The sequence below is a fragment of the Stegostoma tigrinum genome, chromosome 5 (genome assembly GCF_030684315.1).
Source record: "Stegostoma tigrinum isolate sSteTig4 chromosome 5, sSteTig4.hap1, whole genome shotgun sequence".
NCBI lineage: Eukaryota > Metazoa > Chordata > Chondrichthyes > Orectolobiformes > Stegostomatidae > Stegostoma > Stegostoma tigrinum.
In genome coordinates this window covers 21,211,371-21,232,941 of record NC_081358.1, presented here as the reverse complement: position 1 = coordinate 21,232,941, position 21,571 = coordinate 21,211,371, and the positions used below count along the sequence as shown (strand labels likewise).

Here is a 21,571-nt window from a genome sequence, read left to right as displayed (position 1 = left end):
GCAATAACCACACTACATTGTGTGAAGTGCTTTGAGAAATTTCTTTGGTGTGCAAGATATGAAGAAAAGCTAGTCTTCCTTAAAAATATTTTTTAAACAATTGCACAACAAAATTCTGAATTTGTAAAATATTAATGAAGTCTCAAAAAAAATCTAGTTCCACTTTATAAAACAGAACTAAGCCTTAATCCAACTCTGAACTTCATTGTTCAAAGCGCAGTTAATTCCAGTAATGCTTAAAGTAGCATCACATTGGAACTGTGTTGAAATTTCCTTTTGTCCCCGCTGTTGAAACTAAAACTCTCAACCTATAGGTATTTGTGATCAATACCTTCAACATTCGATTCGAGACACCTTGGTCGTCTGATCAAACAGTTAAGCTTTCCACTTAGATTAACTAAAGTCTAATTTTCCTGAGATAATAGGAACTGCAGATGCTGGAGAATCCGAGGTAACAAGGTGCGGAGCTGGATGAACACAGCAGGCCAAGCAGCATCTTAGGAGCAACATCAGCTTTCCTGCTGCTAAGATGCTGCTTGGCCTGCTGTGTTCATCCAGCTTCGCACCTTGTTATCTCTAATTTTCCTGATTCTTTTTCCCGTCGGTCAAAATGTGTAGAGTGTGAATAATTGGGCAGTGATCTATAATACTGAGCTTCTGTCCCCTTTACAGTGGCTTGAGAAGAAAAACAGAAGGATAGGAGAATTTCATTGTACAGTTCACTAAGCATCCAACAAAGCAGGGGATGGCCCTATGCACATTAGACATCAAAACTGGAACATTTAACAAATGACTAAAGACTGCATCTTTAGATATCCAAGGCCCCTATCTGAAACAGATAAAAATCACTTAATATGGGCAAATAGAATCTTAGTTCCTGTTTCAGCAGCCACCTCTATAAATTAAAGATGCAACTGTTACTAGTATTGTGTTACATTCGAAATAGTCCTGTCTACATGTCATCTTGGAAACCAGTACGGCTCACTGGAAAACAATTAGAGTTCAGTGAAATACAAATATGTCTAATAGTAGAGCCTGAAACAACAGCAGGCCCAAAGGCCATTGCTGGTTCTGATGAACTGCGTTGATAACAGCATCCACCTAACCTTTCCATGGTTCACCCCTAAACACCTTCACCCTTCCCAAGACCTCAGAGGATGGCAGCCAGTAGTGTTCAATAAGTTTACATCTGCTGTGCCAGCTTGAAGCACTTAGCAGTCGTCTGCAACCCACTGGTCTAGTTTAAAAGTGGCTTAGTATCCAGTGTTTTTTTTTGTTTTTGCATCGTTTCTAATCAATCTGCTCAGAACTGTGATAGAGAAGCTTTATCTGGAGTACTTCATATTCCAGACCACTAATTTGGTGCAAGGATTATTCCTTGACTCCAGTTTGTACTTACGTTTGTTATCCAATTTTACCTCAAGGATGTTAGAAACATACATTCCAGTTCTATAAAAGGCTTTGTAAACTAAAAAGTTTTTTTTTAAAAAGCAGTTAATAATGAAGGAATACAAGTTTTACAGCTACATATAGCACATCAACGGGGAAGCTATTTTAATAACTTCAATTATTTTACAATATTGTGCTATTATAAATGTATGGAAGGACTTGTTGGGTTTGCCTGGTACGTCTTGTACAAAAGACAGAACAAAATTAAATAAAGTAATAACAGTAAAACAATACATAATTTGAAAGAGCTCACTTTATACAATTCTTTTGAGACTCCTGCAGCTTTTCCAAATTTTCAGTAGGCAATTAGGAAATACTTTTTACTTTCAATGTAAAAATACAATGATGCGAGTTAGGTTGTTGGACAAAATAAAACAAAGCAGGCTGTTGATGCCTTTACCACTTTTATTTCACCATGAAGAAACATACATTCAACATTTATTACAATGCAGCAAAAAAAATTGTACCCTATAGTTAGCGGTGTGGTCTTCTGTAAATTATAAATGCATGATGATTTGAAAGCTTCCAATGGGATTTGCAATTATTTTCTGTTTCATTTAAGGCTTTGCTCAGAATCTGGAGTCTACGCAGAGTGTTTAAAAAGAATCAATACTTTTATACTCAATGATGAGAACGGAAGGTCACAGGTAGTAAACAAAAGAAATTTCTTCCAGAGCAGACACTTTCACTTGCAACACGAACCGACCAAAACAGACACTCAGTTTAAAAGGGAATACTGACATCTCTTTTTCTAAGGGAAGTAAACATTGACAACTATTGATGGATTAATCTACCTGGTCTTTTGGTTCTAACTTAAAATATGTGCTCATCTAACAAAACCGAATTGTTCAAGTAAAATATATAGTTATATATATATATATATATATATAATATTTCTTTAAAAAAATCTGTTAAGTGACATTAAATTATGCCAACAAAGCACAAGATGCAGCAAAACAACTTGTTCTAATCTGTGTAAGGTTATTCATGTTTTCACAGGCATTACCATTGTATATCAAGGTTTCCAGTTATAAGCTTCAAGTTGCTTAGTATGATAATAGATATGGACTTACACTGCCGTTGGCACATCTACTGTAAGGTATGACACAATCCTTCAATACAATTAACCAGATTTATGGTGAAAATTACTTGGTATAAATGAAACCAGGTACAATTAAAATGAATTACTGCTGACTTATTATCTTAAATATCAGCTATAGACTTTTTAAACTGGCAAAGAAAGGATTCCACCCATGCCCCCAACCCAGCTTCCTTTTAAACATTAATGCTCTAAAATATTCTTTGCTGTTTAAACTTGCTAATAAAATGATAACTTAAGAGATGTTGACACCTTACTATGTGGATTTGGAAAATGCTTTTCTCATTATTCCTGTTGTGACAAAGGTTTATTCTAATCATGCAATATTCATGAACTGTTTCGATATGCTGGAATGAGGTTTTTTGCCAATGTTTTTATTAGTGAAAGGGGTCCTCATACAACGTGCTCCAGTATGCTTGGTGTGAAAGGTCATTAGTGGATGGATTCAGAACAAATGAAGTCACGTGTATGACTCCATTTAGACTCCAAAATCATTCCTAATGATGTGTATGCATTACTTCTTTCATGAAGATGTGGTTACTCCTGGAAAGGAAAATGAAACATGAAGTCCATTAATAAAACAGATTAATTGGAGGATTATCAATAACGTTGTAGAGAAGTATCGAAATGCATAGAATATGCAGTATGTTTTCAAAGTTACTAAGTTACATTATTAAGATTGCACAGCTTTTTAGAGTGACTAGTACAAATCCTCTCATGTTTACAGTTTGATACAGTAGAAAAATATAACAACACAAAACTAGAACCCAGCACGAGGGAGAGCAGTCTCACTCAAAAGAGAAATAGAAAATGCAAACTTCCCAAAAAGGTCCATAACAGCAAAATGCAGTGGTAAGTTACTAGGCAGCCAAATAAATCAAACAAAAAAAATTGATAAATAAGTAAGAGGTTGCAACGTATTTTTAAAATGATGCTTAAAGTTAGATCTTTTTATGCGATGGCAGGGCTTTGCATTATTGGATCAAATTATAGCAATCCAACATGGGATGTTGCTGTATGATGCATTTTTTGGTGAGCCAACAGTGTTTGTTTTTCAGTACACAATGATTGGCGTGGTTTGAAAAATACAGACATCTCATTATCTGTGCACGTTTGCTCAAGGAGATGCTTTTCATTGACTTGTAATTTGCTGAACCAGTAAACCTTGAGATGAACATCAATTTGATTGGTGTGTAATCCAATTCTTCAATGATGAATTTATAATCAAACTTGCTGGAGCACTTATTAGAATACATCACAGCAAGTACAATGGTGATTCACATTCTGAAGCTGATGGTTAATACATTAATCCCAAGTGCTAATGGACATGAAGCTAATCAAATCTGACAACCTCCATTTTTGGCATAAGTATGTTAAATTAATTATTGGAGTTTTAAAACAACTTTAACAAGTACTAAAGCATAAGCAAATGAACAAAGCTAGCTGATCAAGGATCTGCCGAGACCGGTGTAAATCCTTGACCAGAAAATAGAAGGTACATGGACATCCACAACCAACTCATTTAAAAGGACAGTGCGTTCCAGAGCAGTGTGAATGAATCATTCACCTGCTTTTGTTTGGGATGAGGGTTGGGTTTAAAGAAAAGGACATGGGTTGCCTTCACAGTGCACACTCTAGAGAAGTGTAGAACCACTGTCAAAAATTTATTGCATTGTGTGTTATCTGCACACAAATTGACTCTCGTGGTTATACAGGTTGCTAACGGTCTCAGTGGAGTAATGACCCACAAATTTACTGTCATGACTTCAAAATTCAATACCCCAGTGATAGAATCATTGAGGGGGTCCTATAACTTTAAAAAGGGGTTTGGCTTTGCCATTTGTACATACCTACCTCAATTTGTGTTTTTGGCTTAATTTTGAATTCTGTTTATTCTACTCCATATAATTGACAAATTGAATTACCAATCACTAAGACAATGCCTTTTTCAATTGTTGAAATTATCCAATTAAAAGATGCAGTCATTTGCCTTCAGTGACAATCACATCAGCACCAGGTCATGGAATTGCACTGATCCAGTTTAAGGTGAAACAGCAATTAATTTTAGAGTGGCACAAGGGTTGGGCAATTTGGAGAGGTAGGCTGTGATAGTGGAATTCTATTTTTGTGAGGGTCATGAACAGGAACAGAGAAAATTTTGGTACTGTGCAAGTAATGGCTTGAGTAACCTATACCAATTATTTTGGAAGGTTTGTCTTGGCATACATTGTAGCCACACAAGTACTATGGCACAAGTTTCTAGCAATTTCCAGCCAATGCAAACTAGCACTAAATCATGTTTTTCAAATAAATCTTTCGCATAAAGTTAATTTTGTTAATTATCTTTCTGATTTTGGCGGAGAAATAATAACAAGGATTTTCATAATGACAATTTCTGGTTCATTTCAAGATTTAAGTGGATTTTTAAAGAAGTATTTTATCAGTTTAAGCTAGAATTAAATAAAACCATTAAATGAAAGGATCATACAATTTCCACACATTGCATTTTTAAAGCTTTGCTGTGAGTTAACCACTGACTTCACAAAATATTTTACCCACAACAAAATATGGTCAAGGAAGGCATGGGCTTAATACATAACAAACTTTTACTCCCGGATAAAAAATGAAGTGGAAATGGCATAAAAATGATATGATTTAGGACATGCAAAAGCATAGTAGAAAGACACATCAGTGGAATTGTGGAGGGTGAGACTTGATTTCTTTAAATAACCATAAGCAGGCATATAAATCACTCTCTAACCCACAGTTTTCTATAATAGAGTGCTGCTAAGTCAATGAACTGCCTCTCAAACTCTCCATACCCATACTTGGAAATACTTTTGTATCACCTATGATCACATATTTTTCTCCTTCTCAAATTGAATGAACATAGCAAGATAGACCAGGGCAAATTGCAGATTTATATAGGTTGAAAATTAGTATTGAATAGTACTCAAATTTAGCACATTACATTTAGTTTGTAGCCAAAACCCCAACTTCTCAGACCTGAACCCTTTACACTGTTTATACATTTGAGACAAATGCAAAGTCATCCTAGGAAATGTTAAACTTCATGCAAGTGGCACATTTAAATGCTCATTAATTAGCCCTGGGGTTTGAGCTTAGGAAACAGATTAATAAACTATTTCAGCAATATAAAAAAAAAATCACTAGATCAGCATCAAGTAATTTTACTTTCTAATATATTCTGGACCCAATTTGATTGATAACCAGTGCATTATAAAGACAACAGTATACAAATTAGATCATAACATTTATTTTGGAAAATTAATGTGTCAGTCAGTGCACCAACTTGCTTCCATGCACTACTAATCTACCTCACAGTATACTCTTCATCCATTTAATCCCTTGAAAGCAAGGTCTGAAAAATATTTTTTGATCTCCAAAAACAATTCAGTAAATAACAGGATCAGCTCCAGTACCATTGCATCTGACTAACTAAACTGGTACCAATTTGTTTTTCATTGTCAACTAACATCACGTGCATCTGTTCTTCACAATTAAGCTGCAAGATTTTACATTTAAGTAAACATTGTGTTCAATTAGTTGTGACTGAACACATTACAGAGCATCCCAAAGCACTTGCCTATGGGTTACAGAGTTCAGTGGCAAATTAAAATCATAGATGTGCGGAGAGCACTACGGTACTGCACAGCAGCTTGTAAAACATCAGGCGGATGCAGTTTGTTCTTACCTGTGGTCAATCATCTCCGTCTTCTGGTGTGATCTCTGTCTCTTTGTGTACCACTACTTTGATCACAGACATATCAGGGTACTGCTCTTTGACCTCTTTAATTGCCTGAGCCAGGGCCTAACCCAAAGAAAGCCCCCGAGGTATAAAAACAGTAGGTGGGACATGCATGATCAGAAGCAGGATGGAGAATTATGATGACTTTTTCTCAATTACTTGATTGATGGAAATGATTGAACGAAAACTTTAAAATTTCTACCGGAAGGAGCAGTAAGTCACACAATTGTAAGCTAAACATGTGAATTTGACCTTATCCTTCTGAATGTTGGTTTAATTTTCATTCTGTGGTAACCAGTAGTATTTGAATGTTCTACTAGCTTCCATATTCATTGTGCCGCAATAAGCGAATTTTTTGCATTTGCCCAAAACTCTGGCACAGTAGCTGACATTTGCTGGGACTGCTTACACATTAGCTCATTTACACTCACACCCCAACCCTTCCACCCTAAAAGCTGCAGAAAAATGTTCATGAATGAATTTGTGAAATCTGTAAGTTATTTCTGTATTCCATTCATGGCTTTGGCCACAAATTCACTAGATTAAATTAATCTACCCGAAGGGCCATACCATGACTTACAGCTCCTTTAATTTGAAATGCAGTTGCTAAATTAAATTACAAAGCATGCAGATTTTAATTCCTTTTTGCTAATAGCGTTTCTGTATACTAGATTAGTCTTTTACATTAAAAAAAAGCTATTTTACTTAGTAGCCTATTTAGATGCAAAGTGACCACACTTAGAGCGTGAACCTACCTGATCGTGGTCAATGTCAGCGTCTCCTGTGATAACAATTCGTTTTTCAATACGTGTTTCTGAAACTCCTCCTTTCACAGTCTACAAGCGGAGAGTTGAATACAGTTAAGGTTAGACAAACCCTCATTACAATGAGCTCACTAGGTATATTTACTGACAGGAACTGCACAAAATTATATACTAATCCTCTACAAATTAGGTTCTCGCAATTCTAATACACTTCCTACAGTGGCAGTACAGTCTTGTGACACAGTGGACATGAATCCTGAACCGTGAGTTCTGGGTTTAAGTCGCACTCCAGAACTTTGACGGCAATAGAGGAAGGTATCATAAAGCGGACTGACACTGCACTCTGCAACAATGATCTAGTCATCATGATCCATGTCAACAGCAACGGCACAGGCAGGGCATGAGGAGTTAGGCACAAAATTAAAAATTTGAACATATTTTGGGCAAATAAGATTAAACATAATAACTAATACATGGTTTAAATGCTGGAATGCCAGAAATTGGATCCAGTTCATGGGGCACTGGCATAGCACAACTGGGGAAAGCGGGCTCTGTACCTTCAGGATTATCTACACCTGAACCATGCTGGGGGCCAGTGGTTTAATGAGCCACCTAACCAAGGATGTAGAATGGGTACTTTAACCTTGAACTTCATGTTGAATTCCTTCATGCCAGTCATATGAGCTACACAGATTTTCCACCCTACTTGGGTTTCTATCAGTCATAGCCCATTTGTCTCTCCCATGCAGTCACAGCTGTGTCCCTGCATTTTTGACACATTTATTGCAGCCACTAGATTAGAGCAAATACAATTAAATATAATAACTAATACATGGTTTAAACACTGGAATGCCAGAAATTGGTTCCAGTTCACAGGGCACTGGCATAGCACTACTGGGGAAGGCAGGATCGGTACCTTCGGGATTATCTACATCTGAACCATGCTGGAGCCAATGGCTTAGTGAGCCACTAACCAGCGAAGTAGAGAGGTTTTGAAGTAAATAGTTTGGGAGATGTGGGAGAGGGAGGAGGGGAAAAGGGAGAAGAGATTAAATTTGAGAAGATGTGGAAAAAGTAAAGATACAAGGCAAGAGAAAGGTATTAATATTTAATAAACGAACTGTATTAGGAAAGGGTACAGATTACAAATCTAAGAGTACATCAACAGATAAGGCTAGATGTACCAAAAAAAGAAGAAAACAATGCTAAATAAACTAAAAAGGTCTGTATCTGAATTCAAAACAAAACAAATGAACAGATAGCACAAATAGAAACACATCCGGTATGATCTGATAACTATGACAGAGACATGGCTGGGATTCTCTTAGTAAAAAGGTTTGACAGGCCAGACCTTTATCTGCTGGAGCTTAGAAGGGTAAAAGGTGTCCTGGTTAAAGCAGAGAAGTTCCTGAGGGAGTTTTGAGTGTGTATATTTGGAAGTGATGTTTCCTTCTGTGGGAGAATCTAGAACTAGGAATTCTTGTTTAAACATCAGCGATTGACCTGATTTGAACCACAGATGAAGATAATTTATTTCTTAGAGGTCTGAGTGTGTTGGGGATGCTTTTCCTCGAAAGACAGTGAAAAGAGAACCTTCGAATAGTTTTAAGACTGAGACAGATCAGTTCTTGATACCCAACAGGGTGAACATTTAGCAGAGGCAGGCAGGGGAGTAATTAGATCAGCCATCATCATACAGAATGTTGAAGGAGGCGCAAGGCTGAGATGATGGATGGCCTCTAACTAATTGGTGAGATGCCAATTGTAAGAAAACCACAAGAGGAATCTAAAGATGCTATGAACAAGGATTCATGACCACAAATAATTGTTCAAGCAGAATTTGGGAAGTCTGATTAACTGCATTAAGTATTATGTGCTGAATATCTAGTCCAGAGTTACTTTTTGAGAGAAATGCAGACTATAAACCTGTTCCACATTTACTGTTCTCTTATGTAAAGCTCCAAACAAATTTACAGCCGTCTCTCTGCATTTCATAGGCCATATTCCTCATGGAGCACACCTTCTGGATACAATTTAGCTTCATGGCACCAACAGTGTCAACCTCAAGCTTTTATAAAGCACTACCTAGGTGCATAGTATTTGATTATGTCATGATACACAAATTCATTGGGAATTGGTTAGGGGATATCTGTGTTCCTCACAATTCCAATATATCAGCACTGCCGTTCTAACTGCACAAGATGTCACAACCTTCCGAATCCCTTCCTATTAAGGTAAAGATACCCAGACACATCTAATACATTGAAATAAATCTACAGACAGTAAATGAATGAGAGTACTGGCAGGTCTCGGAAACCTACTTCAGGTACAGGTATGTCTTTCTTTGATCAGAGCAGTTCAATCTTTAAACTCCCTGATTAAAAGAGGAGTTCATAAACAATATGTGGGTAATATCTCAGAGTATTGTAAAGACGTGTTGTAACACAAAAAGAAGCAAGTTCTCAAAAGTGGAATGAAAATACAAAAGACTGTCAAACTAGTCAAATGAAAATGAAAATGGAAATGGGGAATTTTGAATACACTGTATTCTTGGGCTGCAAGATCATGCTGCAAATTCAAACTTATTCTAAAGTCAGCTGCTAAAATGGAAATCGAAATACCTTAGTGATATGTGTAGTGGTTGTAGTGCTTGAAGTCTCTGAGGTGATCGTTTGAGCACTCATTAGAACTCCTGGGTCACTGTCAGCTGTCGAGTCCAACTGACAAAGGGAAAGAAATACTGATGAAATGTACCAACCAAATTATTAGAAACAACTGAAGCTGTAGCAAAAAAAATTATTTGCCCCAGTTCTCTGAATGACATCTTTTTAAACAGACCTTCTTCCTTCAGTTAAAGAACCTAAGCAAAATTATTGTAATGAACAGTAACAAAGATCCCTGTTGGAAGTTTGTATTTATTATTAATTGCTCATCATTAAAATCTCTCGTTGAAACAGAATTCGCAGAAGTTTGTTTAGCGGAAGTTTGTGGATTGAGCTTTGTAACTTGAAAAGTTTTGTTATTATTTCTGTTCTTTTGTATCATAATTTTCATATCATTTAAATAATAGGCATTGTTTCTTTTCCAAGGTCAACAGTGGTCCATCACATATTGACTTTCCACTCCCTGGGTTAGCTACGACACTGAAAATTTATCCAATTGTCTCATCTGTTTATATTTCAATATCAAAACTGCTTCTATCAGCTACAGATTTCCACAACTGCAGGTGAAGCTCCCTCCTTTACAGTATTAAGACAGATGGTTTTATATTTTTTCAAACACATTTATTAAGACTAGCTGGCTACTTTAATCTTGCACTTCATGTAAAATTCCTTCATGCCTGTCGTATGAGCTACACAGATTTTCCACCCTACTTGGATTTCTATTTGTCTCTCCCGCGCAGTCACAGCTGCGTCCCAGCATTTTTGACACATTTACTGCAGTAGCAGCCCATGTGCTGGCCACATAACAGCCTCACTGACAATGATGCTAATATTACTTCTCAACTCCATTCAAATTCTCCTCCACACATGGAATTCTAGCTATTAACTATAAAACCTGGTTAAACATTTATCTGGACCGATTTGATACCAATCTGTCAATTGGTTTTACACTCTTGATAAGGTGGAGGAAGCTAGGGTCAAGTTCAGCTAGAGAGGATTACTCGCAGGCAAGGAAGGAGCTCAAAAAAGGTCTGAGGAGAGCCAGGAGGGGGCAAGAGAAAGGCTTGGCAGAAGGAATCAGGGAAAACACAAAGGCATTTTACACATATGTGAGGAATAAGAGAATGGTCAAAGAAAGAGTAGGGCCGATCAGGGATAGCATAGGGAACTTGTGTGTGGAGTCTGAGGAGGTAGGGGAAGCCCTTAATGAGTTTTTTGCTTCTGTCTTTATGAAAGAAACAAACTTTGTAGTGAATGAAACCTTTGAAGAGCAGGTGTGCATGCTGGAATGGATAGAGATAGAGGAAGCTGGTGTGCTGAAAATTTTGTCAAACATTAAGATTGACAAGTCACCAGGCCCGGACCAGATTTGTCCTCGGCTGCTTTGGGAAGCGAGAAATGAAATTGCTTCGCCACTTGTGAAGATCTTTGCATCCTCGCTCTCCACTGGAGTCGTACCTGAGGACTGGAGAGAGGCAAATGTAATTCCTCTCTTCAAGAAAGGAAATAGGGAAATCCCCGGCAATTACAGACCAGTAAGTCTCACGTCTGTCGTCTGCAAGGTGTTAGAAAGGATTCTGAGGGATAGGATTTATGACCATCTGGAGGAGCATGGCTTGATCAAATACAGTCAACATGGCTTTGTGAGGGGTAGGTCATGCCTCACAAACCTTCGAGTTTTTTGAGGATGCGACTAGAAAAGTTGATGAGGCTCGAGCTGTGGATGTGGTGTATATGGACTTCAGTAAGGCATTTGATAAGGTTCCCCATGGTAGGCTCATTCAGAAGGTCAGGAGGAATGGGATACAGGGGAACTTAGCTGCTTGGATACAGAATTGGCTGGCCAACAGAAGACAGCGAGTGGTAGTAGAAGGAAAATATTCTGCCTGGAAGTCAGTGGTGAGTGGGGTTCCACAGGGGTCTGTCCTTGGGCCTCTACTGTTTGTAATTTTTATTAATGACTTGGATGAGGGAATTGAAGGATGGGTCAGCAAGTTTGCAGACGACACAAAGGTCGGAGGTGCCGTTGACAGTATAGACGGCTGTTGTAGGCTGCAGCGGGACATTGACAGGATGCAGAGATGGGCTGAGAGGTGGCAGATGGAGTTCAACCTGGATAAATGCGAGGTGATGCATTTTGGAAGGTCAAATTTGAAAGCTGAGTACAGGATTAAGGATAGGATTCTTGGCAGTGTGGAGGAACAGAGGGATCTTGGTGTGCAGATACATAGATCCCTTAAAATGGCCACCCAAGTGGACAGGGTTGTTAAGAAAGCATATGGTGTTTTGGCTTTCATTAACAGGGGGATCGAGTTTAAGAGTCATGAGATCTTGTTGCAGCTCTATAAAGCTTTGGTTAGACCGCACTTGGAATACTGCGTCCAGTTCTGGTCGCCGTATTACAGGAAAGATGTGGATGCTTTGGAGAGGGTTCAGAGGAGGTTTACCAGGATGCTGCCTGGACTGGAGGACTTATCTTATGAAGAGAGGTTGACTGAGCTTGGTCTCTTTTCATTGGAGAAAAGGAGGAGGAGAGGGGACCTAATTGAGGTATACAAGATAATGAGAGGCATAGATAGAGTTGATAGCCAGAGACTATTTCCCAGGGCAGAAATGGCTAGCACGAGGGGTCATAGTTTTAAGCTGGTTGGTGGAAAGTATAGAGGGGATGTCAGAGGCGGGTTCTTTACACAGAGAGTGAGAGAGCATGGAATGCGTTGCCAGCAGCAGTCGTGGAAGCAAGGTCATTGGGGTCATTTAAGAGACTGCTGGACATGCATATGGTCACAGAAATTTGAGGGTGCATATATGAGGATCAATGGTCGGCACAACATTGTGGGCTGAAGGGCCTGTTCTGTGCTGTACTGTTCTATGTTCTATGTTGCTCCTAAAATGCACAAATATACATAAATTATGTAATATTTTAGCATATGTTTTTCAATACGCAGGTCAATTGACAAGAGGTTACTGAAATTTCCTTTAATTTGCTTGTGCACAGCACTAAATTGTTATTAAGTAAATAGAAAGAATAGTGATGCAAAAATTAGCAAGGAAAAGCCACATTAAACTAATAATACCAGGACCAATTTTTTAAAAGATTATTTTCATGTAAACTACAAATAGTAAAACAAAGAACTGCAGACGCTAGAGATCTGAAACCAAAACAGAAATTGCTGGTGAAACTTGGCAGGTCCAGCAGCATCTGAGCAAAGAAAGCAGAGTTAAAGTTTTGAGTCCAGTGACTCTTCATTAGAACCTATTTCTCCAGCATTTTGCTTTTATGAACTGCACAAAGCTTCTCTCAATAAGTCTGTTACCTTGGATGATTCATAGGTGATTGTTTTAGTCTCGGTATGAACTACAGGAACATCCTTCGTGCAAATCTCCTTCCCATCGTCCTGACTCATACTGCCAAAGCTGACAGTTTCTGTTTTCACAACAGGTGGCTATAGAGAAAAGGACAAACAAAGCTCAAATGTAAGCAAATCTCAAGGCATTTTCATTCCCAGCATTCATAAACTGATCCTTTCATAATATTATACATGCCATAGCAGTTTTAACTTGATTTTACGAGGAAGGATTTTTCTTCCTACTTGGAGAGGCACTAGAGAGAGTGATGCAGATCAACTTGCCCCAGTATTGCATTACTGTTTTTGGCATTTGTTGTTGAGTGATGAAATTCACAAAAAAAATGCAGATACCAAATGTAAACACATGGGTCTCAAATGGTTATTTTCCAAAACATGGTGCCTCAAACTAGTGACACATTATCATTTCACATTTTTACGGACCTACGATACTTTATCTCTTAAGATCCAACCAATTAGGTCGAGGAACTTGGGAATAATTTTTAACTGGCTCCAGTCCTAAGAATATCATAAGGTAGCAGAGGTCACAGACTGCACTCTATTAGAAATGACCAAATGGACAAGAATGTTCTCTTTTTGCTTTATAATATTGCTGACTAAATCCATGAAAACATTATGCTTTATTGCAGAGGTGTAATTAGCCTATTAATATGCCAAGAAGCTCTGTTTGTGTAATGTCAAATTTGCTGTTCTGACTAAAAGATACATTAAACAACACATTTTTAAATAACAGCCATTTTAAGTTTGATATTCCAACTTCCACTGCGCAAAGCACAGGAACTTACTACCTTTTCTTCAAAGTGCATCAAAAAGTTAAGGATAATCAGTCCATTTTCATTCTTGGTTTGCTACTGTCATCTTGCTATTTTGCACACTGATCAGTAAGGGTCTTAATCATTCAGTTACATCCAAAAATAAAGCAAGCTGCTTTTTACTTTTGCCCAAAGGATCCAAAAAAAAGTAATGATTGTAGAGATATTCTGGTATTGTCAAATCACCTATCTTATTTTCTTTTTTGCATCATAATAGAACACTTTTTTTCATTGAGTAATGTTATGCAGAATGAAAACTTTAAAATGGTAGATATAGTTATTGACTTAAATATGTAAGGGTAAGTGTAGTAAAGCTGGCATCCAAAAGAAGCAGAGCAATCACGGAACAAGATCTAGTATTATTCTAGCAATTAAAGGGTTTCAAGTGGACACAAATTTTGAAGTAACAAGCAGTCACGAACTGCATTTATTCCAATGTGCTACAAATAATATTCCACGTATGACTGTGCATGGCACAGCCATTTCACTTTTCCTTCATGATTCCTTTCCTAACACCACAAGATCAAAGTACCACATAGTCCTTCAAGCCTGTGTATCATGTAAAAAGATTACAGCTTAGCCCTGACTTCATGTCTACTTTCACACTTGATCTTCATACACCTCAATTCCCCTCTAGACTCTCAGTCTAGAGTTGAGAATGCCAAAACTTTGCAGTCCTTTGAGTGAAAGTATATCCCTCATTTCAGTTTTCAAAAAAACTACAGCCCTAGTTCTAAACTATCCAGGGAAACAATAGCTCACCATTTACTCTTAAGTCTTCTTTAAACCTTTTATGTTTTAATGGTTCGCTCTCAAACCTTCTGAACTTCAGGCTATTTAACCTTATAGGGCAACCCCTCTCATCGCATTAGTCAATACAATGATTCCTTGATATACTACTTCCAAAAGCTGGATGTATCTTACATCAGTGTGCATTTTATTTCTTGCCATTGCATAGAATGTAGACAAAAAGAGGAGGAGCTATAATGTGCAAAACAAACTTGACAGGAGTTTGGTAACAGAGTTTAATCTTCTCTTCGACAAATCAGAACAACTTCAGTCTTTAAGTAACTGAAGTATTTAGATTGGTGAGGCAATATCTGTATTCTTGCTAATTCAATAATGTCCTGTTGAGTTGTATTAAGACTTGCTTATTCTTCTACTCCAAAACCCTTGCTTTCCGTACTTGCATTCTAACTTGTCTCAAATTTAAAGAAAACACAAACTGAAGCATACCATCATTTTGGCAGACATCTGTATGTTTTTGAAAAAAAAAGAGCCATCTTCAGTTAATCCTTACTAATCTATTCTTTCTAGTTTGTCTCTTGAAAACCCAGACACCAGTTTTTAACATTTATTTCAATTGTTAAGAATATTTGAGGAGAGACTGCTGTTTTGTTTGTCCAGATTTTCAAGTTGTATTCAGGGGTTGAACTGTCAGCACTCTTGTCGCTACTCTGTAATAGCAACCTCTGCTGTCTGCTTAGTGCGTGAAAATTCACAAGCTGTTGTCAGTCATTCCTTGCTGTTCCATCAGGAATGCTGTTGATGTCCCACAGATGACAACCATCTGGAAACCACTGGTGTGATGGAATTTTCTTTTTTTTTAAAAGCAAGATCTGTTTCACTGTTAAAATTCCAGAAAATATTATACTTCGTTAAATGACTGCATAGATTTTAAATGGTGTATTAAGTCATAACCGTTTTCTGGGTCACCTTCTGCAACTCAGAAAACCTCTTTCTGGAATGTCACATTTCTGATTTGTGATAAAAGTCCCAAGACTTCAATTTGTTAACAAAATTCTTTTAAAAGGTTTTTTTGCCATTTGATCATCTACTTAATCTCATGTCCATATCCCAAGTTCTATATTGTGCTCTGTAAAGTGATCCAGTTGTGAAAACTGATTAATGTTTTGGTTTCCTGTTTTGGTATCTCAGAATTCTTCAGCGTGAACAGGCTGCCTAGCCTGAATGATGGCATAACTGATACTGGACAACATGTATCCCCCTATAGCTAGCCCACCACTCCCCCACCCCCAACAATGAGGTAATTCATTTGAGAAACACAATAAAGTCAGAAATATCACTGCAGACATCTTTCTTGCGAACGATCACAAAATCCAGGCCATTTTTTTCCTACTGCAAGTTATTGCCCAAAGTACAATAAAATCCACAGTGCAGAAATTGGGCCAAAACTAAAAACAAAAATCACTCCTAAGAAGAGTTTAACGTTCACCTGAATAAATCAAAATAACTGATTAATGAAATAATTCACTTAGTTGCATTTTTAAAGAAATAGTTATGTAAATGTTATTCAGATCTTATTAGAATATCAAAAAAACACATCATAAAAAAATCTTCACCATCTGACATTTGCAAGTATTTGACGTTGGCAGAAAAGAATTTGAAGTTTCAATCGTGAACCCAAATGTGAATTGGCATTTACAACAATTTGATTTGACTACAGTAAAGAGAGACTCTGAAAATCATATCCCAAAGAAGACAGCATCATATCATCTAAAGTTAGATCAAAAGCACTGCAAGCTTGCAGGAGACACTTTGTTAAAAAGCTGCAGGAGAGCAAAAGTAGCATCTCAAAATCAGTGTGATGAGATGATAGCATGCTGATATTAGAGGGTAATTTTAACATAGCTCATGCAGGGTGAAAGTTTAAGGTGTCCATTTTTCAGCTTGCCTGATCTTACTTAAAAATAACAAAATTCCGCTCTGGCCATTCTCTTGTTGGCGAGGTGGGATTAAAATGACCTTTTAGGCTTCTGATTGAGTGATAACAAAATATCAGCTCTGCATTAAAAAGTGCTTCAAATCACTGGAATCAATAGCTACAAATGATAGCCAATCTCTGCAATCATTGCATTGCAGGGTTCGATGCTATTTTCAAGTTAAATTCTTTCGAATAGTAGAGAAATGAGAATTATTAATAATGACAGTTGTTGAGACGAGTGAAACCAGTTACCTCAAACTGAGGTTTCTCTTCAGATTTATCTGAAGGCTTGCCTGTCATTTCAGCCTGTTCCTCCCACCCTTGAGCAGAAGCAGGTCCTTCTGCAACTTCAGCTATCGCTTTATCCACTTTGGGACTTGCCATCTCCCTCTTGTCCTCTTTGGTTTCCACGGTCACCAGGCAACTCAGACCCCCTACATCACCAGATGTGTGAGCTTTGCCCAACTCGGCTATAGTATCCCACTCAACTGCTGCCAGCTTAGCACATACAGCAGAAGCATCCTTGCTTGCATGCACATTCATCACATGCTTTTCTTCCATCACCATTGCTTCCTGCATTTCCTTCACCGTCTTCTCCTGTTCGTGCGTTTCCATTTGCACCACTTTGGAACTTACTTCCCAATTCATTTCGGATTTCTAGAGGAGAGAAATAACTCCGCTATGACAATATGTAGTAAATACATAACAATTTTGCAGGTAAACAATTTAGACTAAGGTATAATTGTCTCCATCTTCTTCAATCCCTATGTGACCCAACCATATACTCAGTAAAATTGAACTTGAAAAGCATAGTAATCAAAAGTGTACTTGACACTGAATATCAGAAGCGTTGCGAATTTTTTAAATCATTTAAATTCATGAATATGGTAGTTTATTCAGTGTGGGAGGCTTACATAAATTGATTTTCTAAAAAGATCTTACTCACTGTTCTTTCTTAGGCATGCTTTAGGTGCAGAATACATACAAAAGAATGTTTAATATAAATATGAAAACGTAGAGGCATTTTGAGTTTTCTCCAATTATTTTCTTCTTTTCCCCAGCAGATTGAAACTCCCATGCACCACTGCAGAACTTTACATCGCTTAGTTTATCTGTACGTATGACAATATTCTGCACTAGTAAAATTTTCAAAGCAGCCATTGCGTTGAACAAGACAACATTTGTGGAGTCATAACAGAGTGTGGTAGGAAACAGAAGTAATTACTAGGAGCGTACATTATTTCTGAAACTGTTCTGGAGAAGAATTTCAATTGCCACAGTTCTCACCATTAGTAATTATTGTTGCAAGAAAAAATTGAATATAAGTGCCATGCTCTTTAAATTAAAAAGAAAGAAAAAGATTTTTCCAAAAAAAAGTCAGACAATCTACCAACCCTACTAGCAATTTTATCTGCACTCTGCTTGGTTTTACTTAATAATTAAGCTGACATTTGCAGTAAAGACTCCAAACTCTGAACAGAAATATTCAGTGCCAGTATACACTTTGTATTTGGAAAAAAAATGCAGGTCAGGCAGCATCTATAGGGAGAGCAAGCTAACATTTTGAGTTTGGATGACTTGACAACTATCTTTGTGTTTATGACTTCTGACAAATTTTTAAGTTTGAGTAATTTAGACAGAATAGAAAGTAATTATATTAGTGAATTTTAACTTTAGGAACTTATTTTTCCACTGAGCGGACCCCTACTAGTTAATGCATTCCCAGTCTGATTACTACTCAAATTCAACAATTTGTTTATTATTTAAAATTAAATCATACTAAATATAAATACATTTAAACTCAGTTAAAAAGTAAATGAACATAAATTCTAAGTTAATGGCACTAAACTCACCAATCATGCAGTCATGCATTTCAGAAAACAGAATGCATGGCCTATTAAAATTAAGCAAAAACATACAGCGAATGGACAAAATATGGGCCCAGGAGTTATCATAGAATTATGACAGCACAGAAAAAGGCTGAGGTCCATTGTGGCCACATCAGAACATGGCAACTCTGTTAGTCTCAACTTTCTGTCTTTTCGTGTCGCTATGTAAATATTTTCTCTTCAGTTGCTTATCCCATTCCCTTTAGGGAGTCATGATTTAATTTGTCTGCCACCGTCTCAAGCAATACATTCCAGATCCTTAATACTCGCTGCATAAAATAATTCTTCATGTTGCCCTTGGTTCTTACGCCAATTGGCTTAAATTGGTATCCTCTGGTCCTCTTGGAGCTGCTCGTGTCACTACTGTAACCTGAAGTGCAACAGAAAAATCAGTTTCTCTCACTTCTGGTAAAATTGTGGTGACCAGCAGGAGCAGCTTTGAGGAAATTTCATGTACTGGACTCTGTATTTGTCATTCTTGCTGGTTAGTCTGTGCACAAGTGCTACTATCAGCAATGCACTGTGAAGAAACTTCATTTCTGTGCGTCTTCTGGGTTAATATAAATTCCAGCTAAAATACACAATTTTTTTAAAAAAATGACCAAGGTGAAACTATTGCCAACACAATGACTTGAACAATAAATTTACTCCAAATAACATGTAATTTATCTTTCAAGAAGCATTCTTAAAATAAAATATGCAATCTGACAACATGACCTAGTTGCAATTGTATGTTACCAAAATCCCAATGTACTCTGCACAGTTTCTCACACATTCAACTGGATATGCAATGTGATTCAGGTAATCTCAAATCCGATGACTATGAAGGGTAGCTGGTACCACCATTCAAATGGAGAATGCGTTATTGCTTAAAGTCAACAATGGAAACACTTTACAACACGTTTTTTAAAAAAAACTTAAGAGTGAAGGTAAATTTTTGTTGTTACAAATTAAACATGACAGCTCTGTAGCTTCAGCACAGACTTGCCACAATTCAAGTTCCTGATCACCAGCTGCTTCACTGTGAGAAAGCACCAAGTGGAGGCCAAATATCCCCTACACAGATGGAAATTTGAGGGAGAATCATTCCCAGGTTCACTGTTGCAAATGTCCTGGCCCATTTGAAAGTGACATTAGTAGACACCTGGATAAAGTTATTTTCATAGCAGAAGAAGTTGCCAAACCCTGGAGGATGGCTTGGAGTTAAGGGATTAGAGAATAATCTGCTTCAAGCAACCCAGGAAAATATCACGGTGACAATTTTGAGAAACTAGTTTCAAAATGTTTCGGATGCCTTAGTTTACACAAAGTTTTGACATGGCAGAGGTTCAGTCTAATTGCGTATTCATTTTTCACCTGGCACAGGGAGGCAGTGCAACATGAGCATAAAAACGTTGGGTGTCCAATGGTAGCACTTGGAGGCAGGAGGAGGTGTGGTAAAACCTCCAAGGGTATATCTAGAGTACATAAAACTCCTACGGGTGATGATGTGTGGCATGAAAAGAAGATAATTTAAAGGGATAAAATGCTGATCTCTCAAAGAATAATCCTTTCAAATCCAGTTTTCAAAAGTAAAGAAAAATGCACTGGCAGACAAAACAGCACAGGCATTGAGAAAGAAGTGGAAGCAAATAAAAAAAAGCCTTGAGCTCGCTTCAATGCAATTAATTTCTGTAAGGAATAAAAAGACACCTGAGCCCAGCTGTATGATGAAGAAGAAGCCCATTCCTTTGCATCCATTTGTTTTTGAGCTGAATCTATTAGATTGGAGACGTCAACATTTTTTGAGGCTACTTCCGAACCAGACTGCTTTGTCTGTGTAGACACAAAGTCAACATATAAAAGCCAACTGACATATATAACTATGTAAACAGAGACAGAAAAAATCCAATTTAAATATACAGATTGAAGAAATTTGAAGAGATTAATTATGCCACATGGGAAGAGCAAAAGGGGAACTGAAAAGAAGTGAAGGGAAACAGCCAACAGGAAAATAACAGTTAAAACTCCAGTACATCACACATTTCAGAGATTTTACTGGCCTGTAGGGATTGCACGAGAACCTTGAACAAACATTATCTATGCAGTAAAGAAAGAGAAGGTGATGGATCTATCTGCTGAAATGCAAAGGCGTGTATATTGAGAATGTCTACATTTTAAAGGGCAGTGTGCCTAATTTAACTAAACAGTTAGTAATGCCAAAAAGAAAAAAAAAAGCACAACTTAGCTTGGAGGACTGTCTTGGGTATCTGGGTGCAAGCAAAAAGCAGGTAAACTCAATGGTGGCCTTAGCTGTTTAAGCATACCAAAGCCATGTTGCCTGAAAATCATGCGGATATCAAGGCTGAGTGTCAAGCACAACAGTTACCAATAATCTTGATCCCGTTGACTCAGTAAAATAGTGGGCTGTAGCAATGGTAAACGTTGGCTCTTCATCAGTCTTCCATTTGGTCATTGAGGTCTCATATTTCTGCACTGATGGCTCCATAGAAGAGCTTTCAAATCCCTTCTGTCTTGCAGTGTCTTTAATTTTCAGTCTACCTTCATCATCACCTCTTTTTCTTTCCCCTTTCTTTGAAATGTCAGTTCTTTCCAATGTGGACAGCATAACTTTCTGCTGTTTGACAGATGACACAAAATCTACCAATGTTGTTTGGATTACTACAAATCTTACCTCATCTTGAGCTTTACTTCCTCCTCTACTGACAGGGGTCAAAACTTTATAGAGATTCATTTTTAGATGTCAGCATGATTGGTGTTTCTCTCACCACGCCCCCTTTTGTGATTTTTCCAAAGGTCAGGTTTTGATTGTTATGTAAAGTAGGTTAGGAAGTAAGTTTTTTTAAAAAACATATATACACTCATCAAACCCATCCCTTCTCCTTTTAAATTTGCATATTATCAGCTTCAAGTGCATTTTGAATCCAGAGGCAAAAATGTGATATGGACAGCAATCTGGCAGAGGGGGTCACTCACCTAAAGAATTTGCTGATTTTCATTAATTATTGGATTGGACACTGGTGGACCTCAAGG

General features: G+C 37.5%; 1 protein-coding gene across 25 annotated transcripts in view; it reads right to left on the bottom strand.

Annotated features, from left to right (window-relative positions):
- Positions 1-1,840: 1,840 nt before the first annotated feature.
- Positions 1,841-21,571, bottom strand: part of LOC125452074 (band 4.1-like protein 3) — a 271,558-nt gene continuing 251,827 nt past the window's right edge. For 13 of the 25 annotated variants that reach the window (XM_048530014.2, XM_048530012.2, XM_048530009.2 and 10 more), the window contains 8 exons: positions 20,907-21,155; positions 20,231-20,353; positions 16,902-17,306; positions 13,062-13,190; positions 9,703-9,801; positions 7,073-7,153; positions 6,264-6,380; positions 1,841-3,091 (listed from right to left, as the gene is read on the bottom strand). In XM_048530014.2, the coding sequence (XP_048385971.2) occupies positions 6,270-6,380; positions 7,073-7,153; positions 9,703-9,801; positions 13,062-13,190; positions 16,902-17,306; positions 20,231-20,353; positions 20,907-21,155 (1,197 nt within the window). In that variant the 3' untranslated portion in view covers positions 1,841-3,091; positions 6,264-6,269. The remainder of the gene's footprint in view (positions 3,092-6,263; positions 6,381-7,072; positions 7,154-9,702; positions 9,802-13,061; positions 13,191-16,901; positions 17,307-20,230; positions 20,354-20,906; positions 21,156-21,571) is intronic. The other 12 variants (XM_048530024.2, XM_048530025.2, XM_059645850.1 and 9 more) reach the window with 7 other exon arrangements.